Genomic DNA, 24,236 nt, shown 5'->3' on the forward strand with positions numbered 1-24,236 from the left:
TTTACCGAAATTGCCAAGGTCGGATTGTATTCAGGGAGTCATCATTATTTAAATACGGGTATATATTTTTAATGCTTGTACGTGTTTTAACATCCTTAAAGAGGATGTACATCAGTGAAGTGTTTTATTGTACGATAATCAACTTCCCCTTGTTGTTTATTTCTTAAACATAATGAAACTATAGACAATACAAAATCAGTAACATCATTCACAGCAATGATCCAACAAAAGCCCTCACCATTCTAGTATCAGCCAATCAGGAAACAGTAGTCCGTTATTTGGCTGGCCTAATTTTTCTTCAGTTTATGGAAACAAATGCAAAGGGATTTCCTTGGTTATCCAATCAAAACTGCCATGGAGTCATTTACAATTTATTTATTACAGGATATTTGCTTAATAACTGTTATGCTTTCCAAAATCAGTGACCATTCTAAAAATTTATACAAATTCTTAAATTGGGAACTAGTGAGTGAAGTAAACCATTGGTTGACATGACCTGTTATCCCACTGCTGGAGTAATGTATAACACCCCATCAGCCAGGTGAAACATTGTAACAAATTGAGCCTCATTGTATCAAACATGCAAGGAATACTGCATGATTTCAAATATAACCTGAATATTACAAAGATGTTCACGATTTTTGGAGTATGTAGAGGCAAACAATCCCTAGTCCAATGGCTGTCATAAAAGTTCATAGAAGTGAATATAACAAATGTTATATTTGTGATAACACTTTTTTAGTAAAGTACAGATTCTTGTACTTTTTTGTGATGAGTTCCGTCCGGGATTCGAACCCAACGAAGTGAATATTGATATGAAAAAACGGATGTTGACTATCAACTTACAACAAAGCTGTTTGCCTTGACATATGACTTGACACAAACAACCATGAATTGATTAAGTCAAATAACAACTAGAACCTTACTCATAAACATAGTTGTCATGGCAACCAAATTGAGTTTGTAATTACCTGAGTTTTCAATTCACACATTCAAGTGCGTCAAAAAAATGACAAAATAAGTGTGGCATGGCCTCCCAAGAGGGCCTGTCTTTAGTACAGGTGTCCTTGTAGAGGTTTCCATGCAGTTGTACACGTTTTGTTGCAATGAAGATAAATATGAAACAAACCATGATACTGGAAGGGTGATAACATACGACCTATTGAGTTTTTGAAGTAATTCCAGTTTCATCCTAAGGAGGGATGAGAATGGATATTTTCCTTTTCAACTTCTTTTCAATGGAGCATGCTCCATAATTTTGAGGGGTTTATGGTAGTTCATCAGAATTTAACAAAATTGAGGTCACTAAAATTCGCCGATCTGCCGAAGATTCCCATCCCTGCCTGAAGCAGACAGATTTTATATTTTTCGTGGTCTTCCAGATTTTGTTGAGAAAAATCCTTATAGGAAGGTTGGAAAATAAAATAAAAGATATTTTAGATGATTTGTTTTGTTCTGCAAAATCAATATTTGAATATAATACCATTTGTGCAGTGTGAGTCTTAAACAGATCAGACATCTATAGGCACATCGTAGAGTCGCAACTTATTGGGAATGGCATCATTCCTCAATGTGCTGGCTTCATGATCTGAGCTGTTTAACAGGAGAAGTCCGTACAGGGCAGGAAAAGGTGACAGGGTATTAAAAGGAGTGACTAGTTCCTGGAGCCATGACATCATTCCTCAATATTTGGTTTCGTAAACCGAGTTGTTTTACAGATGTAAAAAGAACATCATGATTAGATTAAGCTCAAATCTCAATCTAGGGTCAAAAAAGAAAATACACGAAGAAAAGAATCATATGCTATTATGCATATCACGTAATGAATGGTTATACAATGGAAATGAATAAATGCTACGTCGTTGAGGGAGGATTTGCGAACAACCGTAGTGCAGTTAGAACTTTTGTCCGAACGGGATGCCAACGAGGGAGCAGTCGAAGGAGCGACAACCATCGTAGACACATTAGCATCTGAGAGAGGGTGGCAAGGACCAGTCAGGTATCTGAGGTGACCGGCACTGTTGTAAGAGATGAAGACGCAGGCTGATCGGTAATCTCTTCAGTTAAAAAGCTGTCAGACACCCCATCATCGGCCATAGATAGTACAGGTATTTAGGCGGCTATGGGGACAGCAGTAGACACGTACGGTGGCAGAGGAAGGCTTGTAGATCGATGAGTGACAACTGACCACATTTTCGGATTCTTCACATCTTGAGACTTGTTGTCCCAGTCACGGGATTTTGAGTGGCATGATGACATTTGTGGAGAGATATGGAAAATGGAAAATGCAGCCTCTAGAAGGTGCTTGCTATCCACACAGCGTGATTCAAGGCAGCACCATCTGTGACAATCACAACACTGTCCATGTGGGTCCGAGGTCCAATAGGTACGTCGACATTGTTAACAAGCAGGACACAGATTATCTGTCGCTTTTTCCTTCATCTTTCCCATTCCCCTTAGCGTGGTATAAGAACGGCTGCTAATGATCAAGCACATTACCATGGCGTGGCGATGAGATAGAATGAGTGAGTGAGTGAGTGAGTATGGTTTTACGCCGCTTTTAGCAATATTCAAGCAATATCACGGCGGCAGTCACCAGAAATGGGCTTCACACATGGTACCCATGTCGGGAATCGAACCCGGGTCTTCGGCGTGACGAGTGAACGCTTTAACCACTAGGCTACCCGACCGCCCCACATCTAGCTGTGAATGGGTACATGGTTGGATGCAATGGTTACAGGCAGCTTGGGTTAAGGTGCATGGTCAAGGTTCACACAGGCTTGAAAAGGCCTTCAATTAAGGTCCCTTTTGAAAAGCCTTGATTTTCTGTGTCATCCTTGAAAAGTCTTGAACATCCCCAAAATAGCTTGAAAAGCCCCAAATGACTAATATATAATAGTATTATAATTCATGACAAAGTTAATCTATTTTAATTGAGAAAGAATGAAGTGACAGACAAAGGAGGCACGTGATCAGGTTGTGTAGGTCGCTATGCACGGAATTACGTGTGTGACCCATTTGTTTGGGAGGTGACCATATTGATGATGGGGTGTGTTCGGGTGGATTGATTTTTAGAAGCTGGAAACTGTTCAAGCACGTTTCCACATAGGATCAAAGAGGAAAGAAGAAATGCATAGTGTGAGATAGGATAAGTTTAAAAATATGCTGTTTTAGATTTTTCTTTCAATTTCGGTTCGGATGAAACAGTCCCCTTTAGTTTGGTAAAGAAAACACTGTGGGTCAGGAAACCACGGCCTTGTGAATTTCTTCCCCTTACATGTGCACGTGCTCAACGAAACCCTCGCAGTCATGTTTTCTTCATATGAATTGATGTGTACGTATTCAGGAATACAATTATTGGATGAATTGATTATGTTGGAATTTAATAATGGTATTAGATGCTCACAGACAAAATGAAATGCATATGTATTATTATGATGAGTTTGGATAGGGTTTTCTCATTTTGTTTCCGATGACACAACATATCACATAGCAATTTAAGGGAATATCCTATGCAGACTTCAATGAATAAATTTGAATAAATGGCCTCTGCTCTAGATGGTTCTGAGATGAGATGAGTGAGACTAATTTGACAACATGTCAACGTACCGTGTACACTGGGATGGGTATTGGCCTGCCTTTCGCATTGCAATTTATGAGATGCCAACGATTCATGTATTGAATTGGTTTCAGATGCTGCTGTTAAAGTCAAATATTCAATGATACATGAATTCAGTTATGGGTGTCACTGACAGGAAATTGTAGTACATGCATACATAAATAGATTCAAAAACTATCATGATATATCAATAAAATAAAATTAATTATTATGTATGTATATACATAAAAATACCTATGTGGCCTGGCAATTAATCAATTAACATGCAATATATGAACTCGGCTGATCTATTAAATGTTAATAGTTGAATTATTGCCTTCACATTATTCAATCTTACCATGATATTTAAAACAAATGTAAACCTGTCCGGGGCGATGAATTATTAATTTAGTACTTATAATCTTAAATTTGTATCGATACAGCATCGGCATAAAAAATTAACAAATTCATCAATATCGCAATACACGATGACATCCCTAAATTCAGTGTTTGAATTTAAGCATGGAACTCACAGGGTCATTAACTTAAAATTACAGATTTAGTGGCCCCATTCTACAGCATAAAATCTCAAGGATCCAAGACATTTACAAACAGTGTTAATTGTGAAAGGAAGTTTTTCAATAATATTTTTCTGTGACACCATGTCATGTGGCTGATGCAATAAAAATAACACGAAGGCTTATTTTCAAGGTTCCAACTTAAGATACTACTATAGCGGTAGTGGATATACATATAAATACTGTGTAGATCCTGCCCAGTCCGAGACAAGAGGTGCCACTCCCGGAGGTGCGAGGCTACTGGTAGACCCGGTTCTCGCCATCACTGAGGGCCCAGATATACTCAGGTTGGAAAACAACACAGGATTAGCACAGGTTTTGTTCACCAGACTAAAGTTTGTATAATGGCTTATGATCAGGCCTTGGACTTTGGTGGTGTAATCTGGGTAATACCTGAATTACCTATTCTCCCTGCAGGTGATCGAGCATACATTAGGGAGGGGGCAGTAGGAGGGAGGCTGGAGATCATGAGTCTGTCTCGCAGTCCCTGGTGAACCATAATTTTATTTTCCCTTCTGCCATGCCCTTACTATAATCACATATGTGACCCATCAGGTTAAAAGGGACCTTACTGGTGCTAGGATACAAATGTGATGTGACATCAGAAAAACGCTTCATGTCAACTTACTTCAGTGAAGATTGCCATGTGTGTGGACTGTACAAATATGTCTAATTTCTCTCTCGTTAGTTTGTAGTGAGTGAGTGAGTGAATGAGTTGGGTTTAACGCCAATTTTAACAGTATTCCAGTTATACCACTTATTGTGGGAGGAAAGCCTGAAGTGATGCAGGTCTCAGACGTTTACCACTTCGGTGAAACCCACGAGCACGGGTATGGTGCTGACAAACCTAGAATCATAATCGGGGCGAACCAGGATTCGAACCCACAATCTTAAGTTTCTGGCGTGCCCAAGGGATGCAACTCTGCATAGCGAATCGTGGCGCCTTAGACGACTGGGCCACCCGTGGCCCCCGTTAGTTTGAAATGTAATAAAAACATTATTTCAAAACCATTCAGCATATATGTCCAAAAACTGCAATTATAACACAAACAGTTGGAAATTGAGCCCAAATGTTTGATGGCATGTATCTCTGTAATAAATATGAAATTGAATGAATTGTATTTTGGTGTGCCGAAGATACTGTAGTTTAAAATATTATGACAAGTCAAAATGTATTGTTTTCACCCATAAGGTCCCTTAAGGGTAGATGACAGAAGATACATCAAGAATATTATGAAATTACAAACTTTATTGCATATTCAAATTGTAAAATTTTATGCAAGTTCTCATGTCTCCTGGTCTTCTATACATGTATCATTTACAAACCCTGTATAAACTATGATATATGATCTGTCCAAGCTACGAACATGCCCATAATGTAATTTTGTTATTATTTTTTAATTTGATCTTTGGCTGGCCTAAATGGAATAACTATATCTGGCTATACAATTATGCAAAATGTAAAAACTATCCATGCACACTCTACGTATGGCATTGAAATGTATAATATGATGGGAAATGTAATAAAGAAAAACGGGGAAAAAAAGAGTGAAAAAAAGAGAAAAAGATACATCAAGGAGGGGGCAAAATAAAAGTACATGTACCTTGAAAAAACCTGCTGATACATCATGCTTGTCCTATAGCTCAGTTTGAGTCCTACCTTTGTGCCTTCCACACTGATGATCCTGTAGGTGTCTCTTGCCGAGTCATAGTAGTATGCAACGCTCACCGCTGTCTTGCTAGCCGGAATCCAATTTTTCTTAGTTTCGGGGTCAATTTGGAACACATGTGCCTTTGTTGCAAATATAGGCTGTTCCCTGAAAAAAAGATGACATCACCATCAATGGTGGGTACACACACTGACACAGCTCTTTTCTTTCAGAAAGAAACAACTTTTTCTCATAAATTACATTTCTTAAACAGATGTTGGTAATACATGATAGATTATCATCAGATAACATGGTCTGCAGGGTAGCCTAGTGGTTAGAGCGTTTGCTCGTCATGCCAAAGACTGATTCAACTCCCCTAACAATCACAATCAGATATCAAGATAAGCTTTTGGTTATTTAGGTACTTTAGGGTGGGGTTTGGTTTTGATCGGGTATCCACAAGTTTTAGAGGGTATTCAAATTTGTTTTATCCACCTGTTTCTTGACATCGGGTATTTTAACCTATTCGGTGACAATCCCTCTAAATCATTTAACATTACATGAATAGCAGTATACTATGGGTGAAACTATACACTGATATTCCGATGCATCGCGATACTTGACCCACGATACAATATACAATAAACCTGGGCCCGTTTATCGATACGCCACGATACGAAACGCCAATCTCAAGTACAGCGTTTCCTCGCTATTGTGCCTTTCAATAAACCGTGAACTTGGTTATAGCGTGTGGTAACGCATGGCTCCCAAAAACGTACTTACATTTTTAAGGTTTTACACTGACAAATGTTTTTCCCCATCTCAATAAACATTATCAGCTGATCACCGCAAGCACATAACACCGGAAATACCAGTCAGCAAAAAAGAACTGAAGTATGCAATTCAATACCATCATTATGCTATCTTGTTATTAAAACGTGTTCATTGTATATATGGACATGTGTTTGTAATATATTTTATTAATTTTATTTAAAATTTCATTTAATTTTGTTTTCATTAAGTTAGGTGAAATCATGTGTGAAGAGATACAGCAACCATGGTCAGATTACCGCTTTTGATGATTGAAACGAACTAAAGAATGGATATATATATTAAAATGCCATACTTTGACTCGTTAAAAGTCATATTTGTGGCAATTTGGCTAATATATGTTAGCATAACATTTTCGCAATCTAAATACCTGTCGTGCGGGAAGTCCCTACGGTGACTGGTCAAATTGTTCCATACATAAAAATATCCTGCAACAGCAATCACCAGTACCAAAATGCTACGCTTGTGGTTTTTATAATTTTAAATACATATATAGTAAAAGCTGCAACTACAGTAACACGATATTGGAATATATTATTCCTGATAAAACAATAATTTCAGATACATTATCTCGACCATTGCATAAAAATTCTTTGAAGTTGTATCACTGGTGAAGTACATTAATTATTTTCTGGTGATTGAACTTTGAATTGTTTTGAAGGAAAGTTAGAGAAAGTTCCACTTTGAAGCTTAACAACTTCAGTAGTCTTGTTATTATAAAATAATTTTGACTGTTCCAAAATCATGAAAGGTTTAATCTTGACATGCTTTAAGTCTTGTTTTTGTATCATTGCGTATCGAGACACGTATCGTATCGTGACCAGAATATCGAGATGCGTATAGTATCGTGACCTTCCTGTATCGTTGCAGCCCTACAGTATACCCTTCTGTGTCTGCTTGCACCCCTGTTTCTGAGAAGCCATTACTGTTGGTAAAACCTAGAATTGTAAGGTGCTATTTTTTAAATCACCAATCAGCGACTTTTTAAGATACACTGACGAGGCACAATGTGCTTTTCAATTGGCATCTATCGGTCTGATCCTACACAAGATGGTGCTGAGACACCCACTCACATCACCAGCAATGCTGTAACTAGATATGACAAAGTAAACATTGGGAAATCAGTCTGTCAAAAAAAAAAGTTCCAGTCAACCGCCTCTCAAACACATACCTGGGTCTCTTCATCCTAAACAGTTTCAAATATATTTGAACAAAATCACACCAACATAGCTGTCCCCTAGTAAGTAAAGGACAGTCCACCAATGTCCAGTCCCTATGAGTGACCTTCACAAATGCTAGCATACATACACTCCAAGCAATCCAGGTGCACAGGGAATGTCCACCCTTAAACCCCTACCGTGACCCCCATCCCCCCTGACTCTGCCCCTCCCGACAGGAATGTAGAAAGGTGGGAGGTGACTGTAGGGTCACGGGTGAGTGGTCACTGATCAAACACACACAAGGCCACACAAGGCCCCTTGTTTAATCAAGACTTGCACATGAAATTGAGTAGGTAGCAAAAGGATTAGGAGTTATAATCAATGTATACTTGTAGGCCTAAGGCTACTCACTGTGTACTGGCTGGCTGCAGCATTGACACATTCATAGTAATGGCTAGTCAGACATAGGGACATCACAACAGATTATGATTCCTGTCCAAATTGTATGTCAAGGATGATAGGTTCTTACCGACCAGTTTAATAAGCAAAATGACTGAAGGTTTTTGTACGTCATGGATACACATATAGTATGTCACAGCAAATGGTAATATGCAGGTATTGTCAAGTCCTGACACTGTCAGAGAGTACTACACACAAATGAGTAAAGTATTACAGTTAACTTGGAGTCATAGAAATCCTACCCAAACTAGATTACACTTTAATAAAGTGAGTGAGTGAATATGGTTTTACGCCGCTTTTAGCAATATTCCAGAAATATCACGGCGGGGGACACCAGAAATGGGCTTCACACATTGTACACTTTAATAAAAAATAGATTATACCTTAATAAATAGTTAATGAATCCATCAATCCTATCGAAATGAGGTGAGGTGAATGGGGTTAATATCACGTCCAAGATTATGTGCATGCACGTGTGTGTGTGTACGAGTGTGTGTGTGTGTGTGTGTGTACGAGTGTGTGTGTACGAGTGTGTGTGTGTGTGTGTGTACGAGTGTGTGTACGAGTGTGTGTGTATGTACGAGTGTGTGTGTGTGTATGTACGTGTGTGTGTGTGTGTTTGTGCGTGTGCGTGTGTCTGCTTGTGCTTAATTTATACTAATAGTGCTAGCCCACTGAGATACCATGCCTCAGTTTAACATGAATACCCCACTCAGACACAGTATACTAACTCCGAGCCGACCAGTCCTTGTTTTAGCCCCTTAATGCCGAGCGCAAAGCAGTATAACAATAAGTACCAACTTTTAACGTCTTTTGGTACAACACGACTGGGGAAAGAATCCCCAACCTTCCGCTCTCCGGGCAGACTCTCTACCACTAGACCATGGAGGCAGTCTCCTAACAAAATGTAAAAAGAAAAAGAAGAAAAGACACTAATTTTGTGTCCCACCAAATACAAACTTGTACAAAAAGACCCCATGTCTTCCATTTTTAATTTATACAAGTGAAAAGATAAGCAGGTAAAACCTGGTTAAAAAAAACTTGTTCATGTTGGCTTCCATCAGCCACAGGTACCTTGTGTTAACAGAAGTAAGGATTGATGGGGTTATTTCTTCGTTTCAGAATATTTGTGATAAATCCTGGTCCATGGCTGGCAAGGAAAATAGGATAAAATAGAAATATGAGATTTTTTACCTCTGCTGATAAGATATCTGAATGCGTTGCCATGACTGAAGTGTTTGTCAAATTGGTCTCAGTGGACATTGAAAAAAAGTGGTTATGTATCCGCTGACCAAAAAAGAAAAAAAAAAGAAAAAAAAAAGAAAAAGAGAAAATAAAATAAAGGAATTTAGAAACCAATATTTCTTTATTTCCTCAACGGCAAACTTTCGTGTTAATCACATCATATTTCGCATTAAATATGATAAACTGTAATATAAACATGACCAGCTTTTTAAACACAAATATGTTAACATATTCAGATAACCTACATGTTTGAATCAAGGCCACGTTCCACAAAGCAATCATAGCGACTGTCGTGAGTCAATGATAAAGTATGGGAGCTACAATTGCTATAGTGCTTAGATCACTGTGTGTCATGGGACCCTGGGCACAAGGAAGTTAATATGTCTTCAGCAGGAAAATCAAGTCTCCCTTTAGAAGTAAAGTACAACCATATTTCATCTATTTCTGGTTTCAGTTAATTCTCAGTCTACGAACCAAAACATTGATCTCTTCACAGGCCTCTGATCAGTAGTTGCCAAAGTAATTTACAATCTTATAAAATTCTGATTACTGGTTTACGATAGTAAAATAGGGCAAACAAAATTCTGTCAACATAACACACATTTCTAAGTGTTGAGTTACAACACTTGACATAGCCCAGCTGCACTCAGGCGTGACACATTGTTCCCTGTGCTCACGTACAATGAACAGCAGATATTGCCTCTCATTACAGGTGAACAGAACACATGGACACTGTCATTGGAGACACAGAACTTAAGAGTTGCATGTCCAGAGGACATTCAAGCCGAATCAATATTCCATTCCATACACTTGTTACTCTGTCTACCCAGTATCATTCCGGGCATGTATGACTGCTTTAAGTTAGTTCACAGATTCAGAGTTCAGAAGTGCTTGCAGCTTGAGTTTTGATATTTGAATGAGTTGGCATTAATGATGCTTTGAACAAGTTTTTCAATCATCACTACACTTAACAGCTTAATGTTGGATCTAATCCACAAATATCGCATGTGACACTCTGACGAAACCCACAAGCACATGTATGGTGCTGACTACAAATCTTAATCCTGGTAGCCATCCCACAACAGCAGATCCTGGTATGACCAAGGGACGCATCTCTTTACATTTCATATTTGAGAGAACTGAGAAGTTACAATGTTGACAGCATTTAAAAGTAAATAGAGCACTACATGCACTATCAACTGATTACAATATAACAGAAGTTATTTCATTATTTTGTTCTAGCCTGTAATACTACACTTTCTGGAAAACAATACACATGTCAAGACAATACACATGTCAAGACAATACATGTATGACACATGAGCTGGTGAGGTGAAACAGGCAGGCAAGGTAACAACAAGTACTATCTCAGCGTTAGAAATTGGCACTGGTCCTATAGTCCTTGCCAAACTGCCCAATGGTTAAGGTATCATAAGGACTAGTAGAAATTTGCCATTTTTAAGGGTTTTGCTATATGATATCATTATAAGGACTAGTGGACTAAAAATGTAAGTTTCTACCGCTGCCACCTTTCAACATCTTATGATATGATAGGGCCAGGGATTGAACCACACTATACACCAGACCACAGAGGTGGTCGTACAATGCAGGAACTATCTATGTCATTGCTGAATTCCTCCTCAGACTAAAACATTGAAAGTCATGGTGTCCTTCCTTGTCATATCCTCAATGTACTGCATTTGAAATATTCAGTGGGGAGCACCTCGGATTTTATCCAAAAAATCAGTTGTCCTCATAAATTCCTGAAAAACATGATTTTGATGCAGAACAAATTGCTCCCACTCCCAGAATATCAAAGGGTTGGTCCCTTAGTCCTCATGAAAAAAACCTTACAATTTAGTCAGGGGGGCCCTTCATTCATATACTCCTGCAGCAAATCTCAAGGACCACTTCAATGTTGAAAACAGCTTAGTAACCTGAAGTATCCATAAATACAAGTCATCATCAGACACTTGTATATTTCAGAGAATAGTGTTTTATGATTCCTACCAAATATCAAGTCAGTATGATATAAGCCGTATATTGATTCATGGCCCTAACTAGCCTATGTATTATTCTCAGACCAGGCGACTGTGTGTTTGTGTGGCCATCTGATATTTTAAGTGAAGAAACATGTTATTGATCTCAGCGTCAGCTGAAATAAACCTGTTCTGAATACATCGGAATGTCAAACATGCTTTTGTGATCTGAATACATTTATGCAAATATCACATCTCCTCAACCACTAAAAGCTACTTATTTTGTTTAACTTTAAAAAATAGGCGGTGAAAAGTCATAAAAGAACATTGTTTCCTTGACTTTATACTTCCAGTATTTTTTATCCCGCTGCTGTGAATCATAAAAAAAACCTAACAGGCAAAGCATAAAACTATGAATGAGGGCCTCTCACGACACTAGTATATAATGCTATAAGAAACAAGGTGTGAAACATTAGAGGGACTCTGGCAGACGTTCAGCGGAACAGTTAAAGTGTGCAGGAATGTCCACAGTAACACTGACAAGAAAGAGAGGACAATGTATTGATCCAAACTGTGTGAATCTAGGCCTAGAGGAACACAAAGTGCAGAGGCTGCCAAGCCTAGGAAGGCAACAGTATTAAAACTTGGGTTTTGAAAATTACGGTGAATGTCAGAATATATTTTTTCACAGACACCAGAAGTGGACACCACTGGTCATATTCAACTAGTCCACAGTTCATTTTGGACTAGTGGTAAAGTGATGGGATTTTTGAAGAAAACAATTGGTCACTTTAGATTTTCACTAGTCTCAGACTAACAGAGTAATGCCATTTTCAATTCCAGCCAGTTTATTGGTAGGGTAAATTTAGATTAAATTGATAATGGTTATTGTGTTAGGACTGGCAAAGTGTCTTTTTTGTTTAATCAACTTAGGACCAAACTGTAATCATTTTAGTTAAGAATTGTGCAGTGTTTCATTTTTAAATTTGACAAAAGGTCCTTCTTGAGTTTTAGAATTTTCACTGATCTGGAAAGTGATGGAGACATTGTTTTTGACAATGCATGGTCTTCAGATAATCTCACCAACCATATTTTTACTGTCATGACCCTGAATAAAAGAAAGTCACTGTTTAAGAATTAACTTTTGATGTCTATCTAATTAAGGTTTGTTAACTAGTGGCAATGAGAACTACAAGAATACAAATAGTGCCCCTACCAAGACTGATCAAGTACCTACATCATCATTAAGTCACCTTTTGACCAATCATGACATAGCTATGTGAAAGAGAATGGATTACCAAAGACAAATCACCTCATTAAGTGATCCGACATTAAAGAAGTATAAGTGAAATGATAAGCAGAGACGGATGAGATCGCACCATTGGGTGACACAAAGTCAATAATGTCAAATACCTCCCTGTCATACAGCTGTGACAAGGAATGCGGAGTCTACTTGCTATTATATCGATGACACAACCACATACAGGGAACCCTGTTGTATAGTGCTCTGCTATTATGTATAGCTACTGATGCTGAACCATATCAGGACACAGTAAACAGAATCTGACATTTAATGGCTGGAGTCACTAAAGGTTAAATCTTACCCAAGTCTGGTGAAACAATTGCCAATTCCTCCTTTAATGAGGCACTGAGTCAATGGGAGGAAGTAGTTATCATATCAAGGATAAAACATTGTTTCAAAAACCTTTTCCCATAAAACATGATAGACACGTAGCCTCAATGAAACATCATAACTTGTTAATTCCAGACATCTGAAAACAAACTAATGTCTAATGAGCAGGTATACACAGCATATCACTGGGAGTTCACATAACTTCGTGTTTTAAGTTGTAACCATTAACACAAAACATGGCAGATCACATTGTGTCATTAAATAATGTTGAAAAGGACACTTATCATTGCACCTGTGATTTTTCCTAAGAAAACAATGTTTTGTATCATCAACTCAATTATACACCCTAAAGCGCTTTACCTCATCTTGTAGTAAATCCGGGTCGGTCCAACCATCAATTGTATGATCCGCAGGAGTGTAGCATGAGAATGTCAAACTAATGATAGTGGAAGCCAACAGGTCAGCTTCCACATTGCTCTCAAGTAGATTCCCACCCGAATATGTCGCCAGTCAAATATAGACCACACTGAATTCAACACCACACAGAAACCGAAAATAAATAGATAAAAGCTGAGAAGAAATAACTACAGCTGACATTGCAGCAGCGCTGCAGATGAAGGCATCCCCGGGATTTCCATGTGGAAGACCTTCCACAGATACACTGCCTTAGGGATGCTAATTATCGAATAAGATCGCTGAGATGCTGTAAGTGGGATTTTTCTCGCATGGCTTCCCTGGGGCGCTCTGTCCGAGAGAGTGCATGGTGTCATTATCATGAAGTATTAGTGTCCGACATGAGGAGCCATGTTCCACCTGAGGGGGCACTCAATAAGGAACGGACTTTCACTCTGTGTGAGTTCATTAGAGTATGAACCTTCATAGAGTGAGGGCCAAACTGTATGAACTCACACAAAGTGAAAGTAAAATGTTATCATTTCTTATATCACTATTTTTTACCTTGAAGGATGTAGATCTATACACCCTCTTATTTAGTACATGTGACTTCATGTTTACACTGACAGCCATACAACAATGACCTGTATCGCTGAATGAAGTAGTTCCTCGAAAGGAGAAGTGACATGAGTGTATGTATGCTCACAGTGACATCTTTTGTAGTTTGCAGATATATTCAAATAATATCATTGTTAGATGAGAGAGGTCTGTTTAGAACTAGCTCAGTAAATCAGTCACAACGACAGCGTGTCATAATGCATTTACATCAAGTACAAGATGTCAAAATGTCCGACATGATAAACGTGAAGGGAGAGATTTCCGAAGTTGTTGATGAACCTGGGACAATTACAAGTGTTAGTCATCATTGATCAATGGACCATTCATTGAAAGGTGATTCCCAAGGTGTTAAATAGATACCAAATTAAATACATAGTCTGCTGTTGACTGTCACTGTGAGTCTAGACACGGAGTGAGTCGATATGTACTACGATACTTTGAATGTGCATTTCTTCATTTTGATCTCTAGGACTGGTCCCAGCGAGGATATCCTCCAAAGGGCATGCAATCAAACTCTCTGACTTATCCCAATGTATGCAAAACTGCTAAGTTCAAGATTAAAGGGTCTAAATGATCAGCAACAAGGCTCAATCTGTATATACTCATGCTAGGGAATTCCCAGGGGTTTCCCCAGGAATGTGGAAGTAGTCCATAAGTGTTGACATCATTTCAAAAATACAGTCACGTGAAAAACGCATGGGCGTCAAAAGGTGTCGTTCATATACTTATGAACTTCAACTTTGTGGTCATGTGATCGATCTCCTCTTTCAATGAAAAAGCTGTGTATAGTGTAAACTTCACATTAAAAAAATGACTTGCAGTTGTTGTTGTATAGTGTACTGGCTGTAGTATAGTGATCACCAATATTGTTTTAAAAAAATTCCTATTAAGTAGGAACATTTGAAGACACCAAAACAATATGAACTCCTTTGGTTGATACATATACATACAGGGTTTGCCCTAGACATTAAAAATTGGGAGTCATTATGACCCCCAACTTTTCAGATTAGGAGTCATTCATCAATTTTGGGGAGTCATATTAACTAATCTCAGAATCTCGCTATCAGGATGAAAAATTAAGTAAACATAAACAAGGTAAGATTTTAACTTTTTATATTCTTCATTATTTTAACTGTAACATAAATATCTTTGATTCACAAAGTCAAGTATATTGGGCCTAATAGTCGATAAATCTTTTTTTACACTATGAATCATAAATAACTTCTATTCTAATCTTTTTGGAAACTGTGAAAAGTGCAACGTAAATCGTGATAGGTACTAGGCAGAGCATGTATACTGTTGTGTTGGTCGTCTACCACCTGCGACTCGACCTTCGTTAACTCTTTCAACACCAGTCAAACAGAAGTGTTTACTGCTGGGACACCGAGTTCCCAGAGACTCTTGTGTGATAGATGAAGCCAACATTTATCAAAGAAAATACCTGCTTGTAAAATATATTTGCCACTACATGTTATACACCATTTGAAAGGTCTGATCCTATGGTTTATAAATATGAAAGTTATGTTTTTCACATTATATAAAATAATGCATTTACAACTTAATTAAGTTCGTTGTAAATAAAAAAATGTAAGCAAATACGTTGTTAACATCCAGATTAAGGACCAAGGAAGCGAAAACTTGACGATTTTCGGCAAATATAAGATTTCATAAAATCCACTTACCTATTTCTGTTTTATTTTCATTGTTTACGTAATTGGAAAATCATTTTAAAAAGAATTATACCCATTTCCCGATAACAGCGGCTGTCCGCTCAGTAACAAGAAGAAATACCCCCGTTTTCGAGGCTTCGTATGAATAACACGTTCGTCGAAGAATGGCAAATGACACATCGCTAGAAAGCTTATTCCTTTATCTACACGCTCGTAACATCGGCTGGTTTTTTTCGTAGTTATAACAAGTGATTTCATTGGAATAAAATTGATTTCCAATGACGCTTTCTTGCCGAAATCTGCTACAAGTTTCGCGATTGGTCAATTTTGAGCACGTGACCTAAGGCAGCCAGTCAAATTACAGCTGTGATACCAAGCTCGTGTTTGATAAATTTCAGAAGTTGGCGAAAGGTTTTTGTTAAATCGTTATTCTGAACGTTTTAAGCAGGAAATCACGATACATATTAAAAATATGGAACTTCGTGAATGTATCGTGCTAGGTTATGAGCTGTGACAAAGATTTTTCACGCATATATTTTTGCATTAAACATCGTGTCCGAGCCGAGAATTCAAGGCGACGAAAGCTGAGATGTCTTATATTACACGCGATCGCACAAAAAGATGGAAATAATAACTTAGATGTAAGCTTGATTACTTTTAGATATATTTTTGTTGATTTTATTTATTACTTTGTATAATATATTTAAAGATTTGTTTAACACGCCTTTATTTTGCTCTTTGACATGTTCGATGTGGACCCGTTGTCGAAATGTGTGTCCGAGAATTTTATTTTCAACAACATCGCGGGGAAATAGTGAATATTTATTTAATTTATCGATAAAAAATTATAAATTGAAATGGAATACGTATTTCAGACATTGTGAAATGTGATAGATTTAATAAATGAATGATATTACAGGTAGGTCCATAAAAATATATACTATTTTGACGTGACTACGGCTTGGCCGGTTAACCCGCTTACGGTGTCTGGGGACTCATGTTTCTTGGCCGAAAACCGGCCTACGGTGTTGAAAGAGTTAACCGCTGATCATCTATAACGCTCATCAATTATTTGGACCCCGAAGGTAGCGTTGTAACGAGGGATCACTGTATTTTCTTTCTGACAAACGGAAAGGTCCCAGTTTACTAATTGTAATGGCTGTTTCATTGCGTCAACACTGACGCAGTAGTAAATATTTTTAGCGTATTTTCAATTATTTATGCGTCAAATACGCAGGTTTTCTGCGTTAGGGCGAACCCTGCATTGTAACATATATATATATATCTTGGACATAAGTTAGTATTCAGGTAATCATTGAACTTCAAATACCATTTCATTTACAGCTATAGATATTATATCATAGATGCTAGAGCAATAAAAATGTTATATGATTTTGAGATTACCGTATTCGACATAATAAGCGCCCAGGGCACTGTCAAAATTAGAAATAGGGGGCTCTTATTAGAATATAATTTTGGTGAGATTAAAAACGAGGTTGAAAGATTGTAAATTTTGTGATTTATGCTGACAGCCTGAAATGATATGAAAGAAGAATCTGTGTATATTATACACGATAGATATATTTTCGAGAATTAAATTGCCCATAATTAAGGGTGCATATACCAAACGAGTGCGTATTATACACCATTAAATAAGTCTTGTGTACATTGATCAATCAGAAAGGGTGCTAACTGGGATTGTTCACTAGCCATTACATTAGCAAATAACGCCGTGGGCGCTTATTAGAGGGGGGCGCTTATTATGTTGAATACGGTAATCATATCAAACTAATAGAGTTCATGCTGGTTCATTGTTTCTACTATTTCTGACCTTTGGGGACTTATTTTGCAATCTGACCTACTATCAGCTAGATCATGCCGACATATTAGAAGCATCGAACAAACAAAGTGTTCCATTACAATGATTACTTCTTGAGTTTTCCTCATTTCATCAAACACACAACGGCTTCAACTGTCAGCAGAGAACCCGACAGAGCATCCCAGCCACCATTACGTGTAATCTTCAAAGATCTGCCAGTCTACATCACTTTGACACCATCATATTTATAGCCCCTCTTCAACGGCTACTGATCGCACAGACATGTTTCTCACAGGTCAACTTCCAGTTCAGTGATCAAAGGCAGCTAAGTTTAGTATCTATAACAAAAGACCTGTACCAAGTCTAGATAGTCTGAGATGAACTGGACACATCAGTCACAACCCCAATGTGCCTGTTAACTGACAAGTCAGTTGATCCATATTGCGATAAGGTCTCTCAGGTGGCAGATCAAAGCTTACAGTGACTTCAAGGTCACCTGAGTAGGGGGACAGTCTCACAGAGAAGATGTCCGTCCTTAAACTTAAGACATATGTCTTCATTCAGAGGCATTTAGAAGTTGGTGTGATGAAGAAAGACGAGTTCTATGGATGAACAACTTCTTTATTACAATTAGTGCAATTAGTTACAATTAGTGCGACGTTTCGGTGTAGATCCTAACACCTTTTTCACTTGCTTGATAAAGGTGTTAGGATCTACACCGAAAGGCCGCACTAATTGTAATAATGAAGTTGTTCATTCATAGAACTCGTCTTACTTTAAAGACATATGGGCTGATATCTATACCCCACTCCCCAGTCCCCTCCTCCTTGGCCATCAAACATCCTCTTCAGCCATCAAACAAACTTCAAAGACACTCCTCTGGTAAGACTGGACCTTTCCTGCTATCCAATAAGGGACTCTTTACATCCCCACCAAGCTCAACATTGACTTGATTGGTCTACTCTAGGAGCGTCTTGTTTCAGAGCTGTAGATAAGCTTTTGGTTATTTGGGTATTTTACCCAGGGTTTGATTTTGATTTGGCATCCACAAGTTTTAGAGGGTATTCAAATTTTTTTAGTGACCTGTTTCTTTACATTCGGGTATTTAACTTTAAATATGTTTCGTAACAATCCCTATATATCATTTAATACAATGTGAAAAGTAGTATACCTAGTTCTCTCCGGGAAGCCATTTTTGTAGGAAAGGCGCTATTGTTTTAATTACCAATCAGCGACTAATTAAGATACAACATGAACATTGACTAGGCACATTGTTTGTCGCAGAAGCTTTTCAGAATGTAACTGTCAGTAAGTGAATCTGGCAATCGTCTGATACACAATACACAAAAAGTTGTAATAGATGTTATTGTTTTATCAAATAGTTGTTATATACACATTTATTTATTTGAATAGCGTATTTATAGTTTTCATTGTGTATTTGATATGCTAGAATTTGATTTGTCTGCGTATTTCAGTTTATGTAATGCGTACCTTACGCAAATACGCAGCTTATCTCGAGCTCTGTTGTTTCTTAACCTTTTCTTCATCACCCTCATTTCATGACTTTGGCTCTAGCATTTATTCAATACACCTCCTGATTTATTACCCAAAGTCCCTGAGGGCTTCCTTCAACTACTGGTGCTGAAGACATCATTTTGAGGAGCCTTGCACACCCATTTCCATAAGAACCAGTCGAGCTAGTTTTTGAATAAATAATTGTCATGTAAGATTGATAGCTCCACAAAATGTTACCCTTATTACTTAAAGTGCTGATGATAAATATTTTTACAAAAAACTCACATCATAGAACTATCGATATGTTTAATCATTATCATAGCAGACTCATCAATATTACAGTTTCAGAATAGTCCTCCCAACTCAGACTTTCCTGACTTGTCAGTCTCAATATCAAATATATCTACCAGAAAGCAGTAAAAGCCTCATAGTGTTGCATGCAGTCCAGACTCCCATCAATCCAATGTCGATCACAAACAGTTTGACCAGACAGTACAGTTCCAGAGACCAGTGAAGCATCAAATCTACTTTCATCACTGGAGAGCTTCGATGTGTCTCGCCATTTAGATAGCCATGCTATAAATGTCATTAAGATGTTATACACATATTGGTGTCAACGTAGAGGGACTGGGCTAATAAGTCATAGATAGGGTCGAGTGAGTGAGTGAGTGAGTGAGTGAGTGAGTGAGTGAGTGAGTGAGTGAGTGAGTGAGTGAGTGAGTGAGTGAGTGAGTGTAACAAGGCTTGAAACTTTAAAGTTAGTCATTAAATATTTCAATTTTTTACCTACAAGGGCAAACATATCAGGGTCCATAAAAATCATATGTGCTCTTGGGGTCATACTGCACCCCGAAACAACAGTGTATTGTTTCTGTCATCCTGACAGCATTGTTGATGTCATTCAACTCTAATTTTGACATGAGGTCGGAATGACGCCACACTACAAACAACGTCAAAACTGAAGATTGTTGACGTCGTTCGACAAATTGTAGCTCCGCTGCTGTTGCAACTTGCTGTCCTTATGGATAAACACTAAAATTTGTCTTTGTATGTAGACATCTTCATCGGTAATAAATAGAACAACATATTCATGTTCATGTCATACTATGTTTACGACACTTGTGTCGTAAACATAATATGACATGAACACTCATATAATATCCTCTATATATGATTGGCAATTGTGTCTTTACTCTTAAGCTCATACAATATGCAATCACAAAGTCTATGGAATAAAACACAAAACTTGCACACAAATGATAAAAGGGAAACTAATGATTAAACTGAAAGGGTCATACACATCTAAGTGACTTCTTTTAAGCTGAATCGATCTGAAACCCTTGGTTACTAACAAATAGCTTACAATGATGTCCCTGGGCTGCCTGTCAGAAAAAGACATGTTAACAAGGAGGTTACCGGTCTTAGAGGTCAAGGACAGCCATTGTAACTAGCATAAACGTGAACTGCATGGGGATTTTCAGAAAGAACACGGAAAATGCTCACCCACAAGAAGTCTGTGTCAAGAACTAAGGAGTAAAATATGGAAAGTTTGTCCTTCAACATGTTCAACCTTAAACTTCATCCATCCATCCATCCATCCATTCATTCATTCATTCATTCATCCCGTGAAGATCCGGGGTAGATTAGGTCTTCAGCAACCCATGCTTGCCGTGAAAGGCGACAACCATATTTTCTGGAGTTCGCTTCACATACGATTTCGCCGAAATTAATTAAAGCAATATTAAAAGGAATTTATAAATAAATTTATGAAATAAGTTACAAACATAAGTCCAGATATACATAGAACACTTTTTATAGCCAGACTGTGTAACTATATGATTAATTTGCGTGCTTCAGTATGGATTTGTTGACATGGTATTTCCGGGGTTACATGCTCACGGTAATGTCTTTCTGTTGGGGAAAAAAAGACATTAAATCTCATTTATTGCGTGTATAACGCACACCCCCTTCTACACAACTGTGTTTATTGGGAAAAAAAGTGTGCACTATACTCAAGAAAAATACGGTATGCTTGTTGTAAGAGGCGACTAACGGGATCTTGTGGTCAGACTCGCTAACTTGGTTGAAGCATGTCATCGTATCCCAATTGCGCCGATTGATGCTCATGATATCAATCACTGTATTGTCTGGTCCGGACTCAACAAACAAATGAACATTCATTCATTCATTCATTCAAGAAAAAGGTAATAATTTGTAATTATGTCTTTACCCCTCAGCTCACACAACACACAGTCACAAAGTCTAGGGAATACAACACAAAACAATGTTCATTCGCACACAAATAATCACAACTGAAAATAACATCTTAAACTGAAAGGGTCATCCATATCGCTGTCATCTCTTTTAAGCTTAGCATCCAAAATTCTCTTGGAAAGCCCGAAGTTATGTAAACCTGAATTCAAACCCACAAACATAGGTTCCCGCAGGCCTGCCCAAAGGACACAATGCTGCACAGCAGATTGCAGCTCCTTAGACAACAGGGCCACCCGTCCTCCTTTGTTTATGTCAGAGTGTTCGGTTTAATAAATTTTGGGGGAATATTGATGGCAGAGTGTATGTTTGATGAAGAGTAGACCTAATGTGAAAGCTCATTAATGCTAAATGATATATTAAACTCAGCAACCAGTTGGGCTAAGGACAGTCAAAAACTGAACTCTTCAATGATCACATATATGTACTGCACGTATCGTCAGCATCACATGCACTGTAGCTTTAGTCTGTCCTCCAGGCACCCTCAAGAATAAACTAAAATTGAATAGACTCAAATCAGAATGATTTAGCAAGTCTAGATTGCCTCAGCTCTGAAGCATTGATCTGGGCTCCATTGGATTTTTACTTTTTTATTTTGTAGATATCAATTGATAAATAAGACAACTTTATTTCTGGGACTAAATGTCGGCCTAATGTCAGGTGTCTTGCAACTAATCCCAGGTATTAAGTTCGGATTCAAATGTAACATGTTTTGGGTAATCTTTATGGACTACATTTTCATCTCATGAACATGGTTAACATCAGAGGTAAACGCACACAAAAGCCTAAAAACCTGTTCCTTCAACAAATATAATTTATATTAAGTCTCAAGAAGCTGAGATTCCTTAAGGAAGGTTGCTTTCAGAATCTACACTGATTCAGATGCTGTTGTCTTTCACAGCTTCTATAAAAGTCAGACATAAAACATTCCCAGTAAAAAATAAAAAAGGTTCCATTTCACATTAAGTTCTCAAACAGCTTTTCAACAGAAAATATTAGCAAAACAAAATGTCATTTGAACTGTTTAAACGATACATGTCAAGATCTGCTGTGACATTTAAGTGTTCACAGTGAGACCAAGTGAGAAAGATGGCATGTGAGCGTCACCCCTTCCCAGCCCACCCACAGACGGCAAGAGCAGCAGGCACACGCTGACATTGCTTATGACCTTCACAAATAACCAGCATGATGTCCCATACAACAAACAAGGCAATTATTCTTGTTCAGGGTAATAAAAAGGAAACATGAAACTTTACTGCAAATATAATTATCTTTACAAAATTAGATAGGAAATACCAAGTGAGCAACACAGTTTTAATCAATGGATCCAGTCAGTGCACAAGGGAAAAAATGTAAGAAAGCATGAAACTTGTTGAAAACAAAAACAACTTATTAACCTGAACTGTGTTTACTCATTATCATCTTTCTGAGGCAAGAGAGTTAACTGACTTTAAAAGTCCAGTTTCCACCCTTGCCTAACTAGGATGGAATTCCTGGGCATGATCGTAGCGCCACCAGTGGTTAGTATGAGTTATGTCCCTTCTAAGCCTCTCCTATGGACCAATCAGATTCCACCTCTCACATCACTTCCATTTGTTTCAAACAAAATGGCAGCGCCCAGTCAAGATGATCTGATCAATAATCAAGATCTATATTGTGATAAAATGGGTCTTTAAATTAACATCGCATAGTGCATCAAATCACACGAGCACCTTAATTAAAGATATGAAAAGATTTAGAAAATATCTGTCCACATGTTTTGCAAATTCTGCAATCGACCGAAATCTGCTCAACAGTTTTTTAACCGGATTTCGATTTTGTTGCGCGATTTTGATTGGACTGTGCATCGACTCGTTAGTCCAGCCATAATGTAACTGCATAATACCAGCCTAGTTTGGCAAAAGTGGAAACTGGACTTTTATAGTCAGTTAAAGGGGCACTGATCTAACGGACTGGTTGTTGCCTTTGTTATTGTTTTTCCCCCGTGAGTACCCGGATGATACGCAACGCAACTGAGCGTGACCAGAGACTGGGGTACCGTCTGCAAGGACAGCTAAATAAACTTGGAGGCTGGAGGCAATATTTGTTTTACGCATTTTTGAACACTGATTGGTTAACTGTGATCTATAAAGATTTCGACAAAGGGCGCATGTTAATTCATTTCTTCAGCCTAAACAAACAGACAAAAAGAACAAGGGAGCTCATCGGATGTCGTCATTTGGAAATACCCCAGATGGTTATAGTTTAATACTAAAACAGTATCCATGCAGTGAAAGCATTTTCGGATTTCGGCTTGCGTCGATAATACGATTACTACTCCCTTGTTGTCATCCACGTTTTCTCGTATAACCCTACACTTGTGTATTTGTCGTCATTCACTTGATGCTCAGTTAATGAATTTATTACAGGTACAATTAGTGGTAGCACCACTTATATTACCTGACAAAGATTCCCATTTGGCATTTATTGTGTCTGGGGTAATTATTCAATCTAAATCCAGGTTTGAAGTGAGGTGAAATGTGTGTTATGTAATATGCACGTGGCAGCCCAGCAGGGGAAGAAGGATCGGTTGATTTACTTTCTTTGTAAATCAACTAATCGTTCCTAGTCATCAAAGGATTAAGAGAAAATACGTTGATTGATTAATCACTGTTATCTTGCACAGTGGATATGTCAAGAGTGAGTGTTTACATGTCTAGGTTTACTAAAACAAAGGGAATACACTCATATCATGGCGCGAAGTGCCGATGTAAAAACAACATACTTTGTTCAAAGGGTTAACTGATAATACGTTGATTGATTGATCATTGTCTTCTTT

At 37.9% G+C, this 24,236-nt stretch overlaps 1 protein-coding gene across 4 annotated transcripts in view; it reads right to left on the reverse strand.

Annotated features, from left to right (window-relative positions):
- Window positions 1-24,236, reverse strand: part of LOC124122061 (homer protein homolog 2-like) — an 84,604-nt gene that overhangs the window by 27,698 nt on the left and 32,670 nt on the right. For 2 of the 4 annotated variants that reach the window (XM_046485236.2, XM_046485232.2), the window contains exon 2: window positions 5,837-5,993. In XM_046485236.2, the coding sequence (XP_046341192.1) occupies window positions 5,837-5,993 (157 nt within the window). Of the gene's footprint in view, window positions 1-5,836; window positions 5,994-7,827; window positions 7,940-13,492; window positions 14,028-24,236 lie in introns of those variants that run through there. The other 2 variants (XM_046485234.2, XM_046485235.2) reach the window with 2 other exon arrangements.

This window comes from Haliotis rufescens, unplaced genomic scaffold, assembly GCF_023055435.1.
Source record: "Haliotis rufescens isolate VD_foot unplaced genomic scaffold, xgHalRufe1.0.p SCAF_1, whole genome shotgun sequence".
In the NCBI taxonomy this organism is placed as follows: Eukaryota; Metazoa; Mollusca; class Gastropoda; order Lepetellida; family Haliotidae; genus Haliotis; species Haliotis rufescens.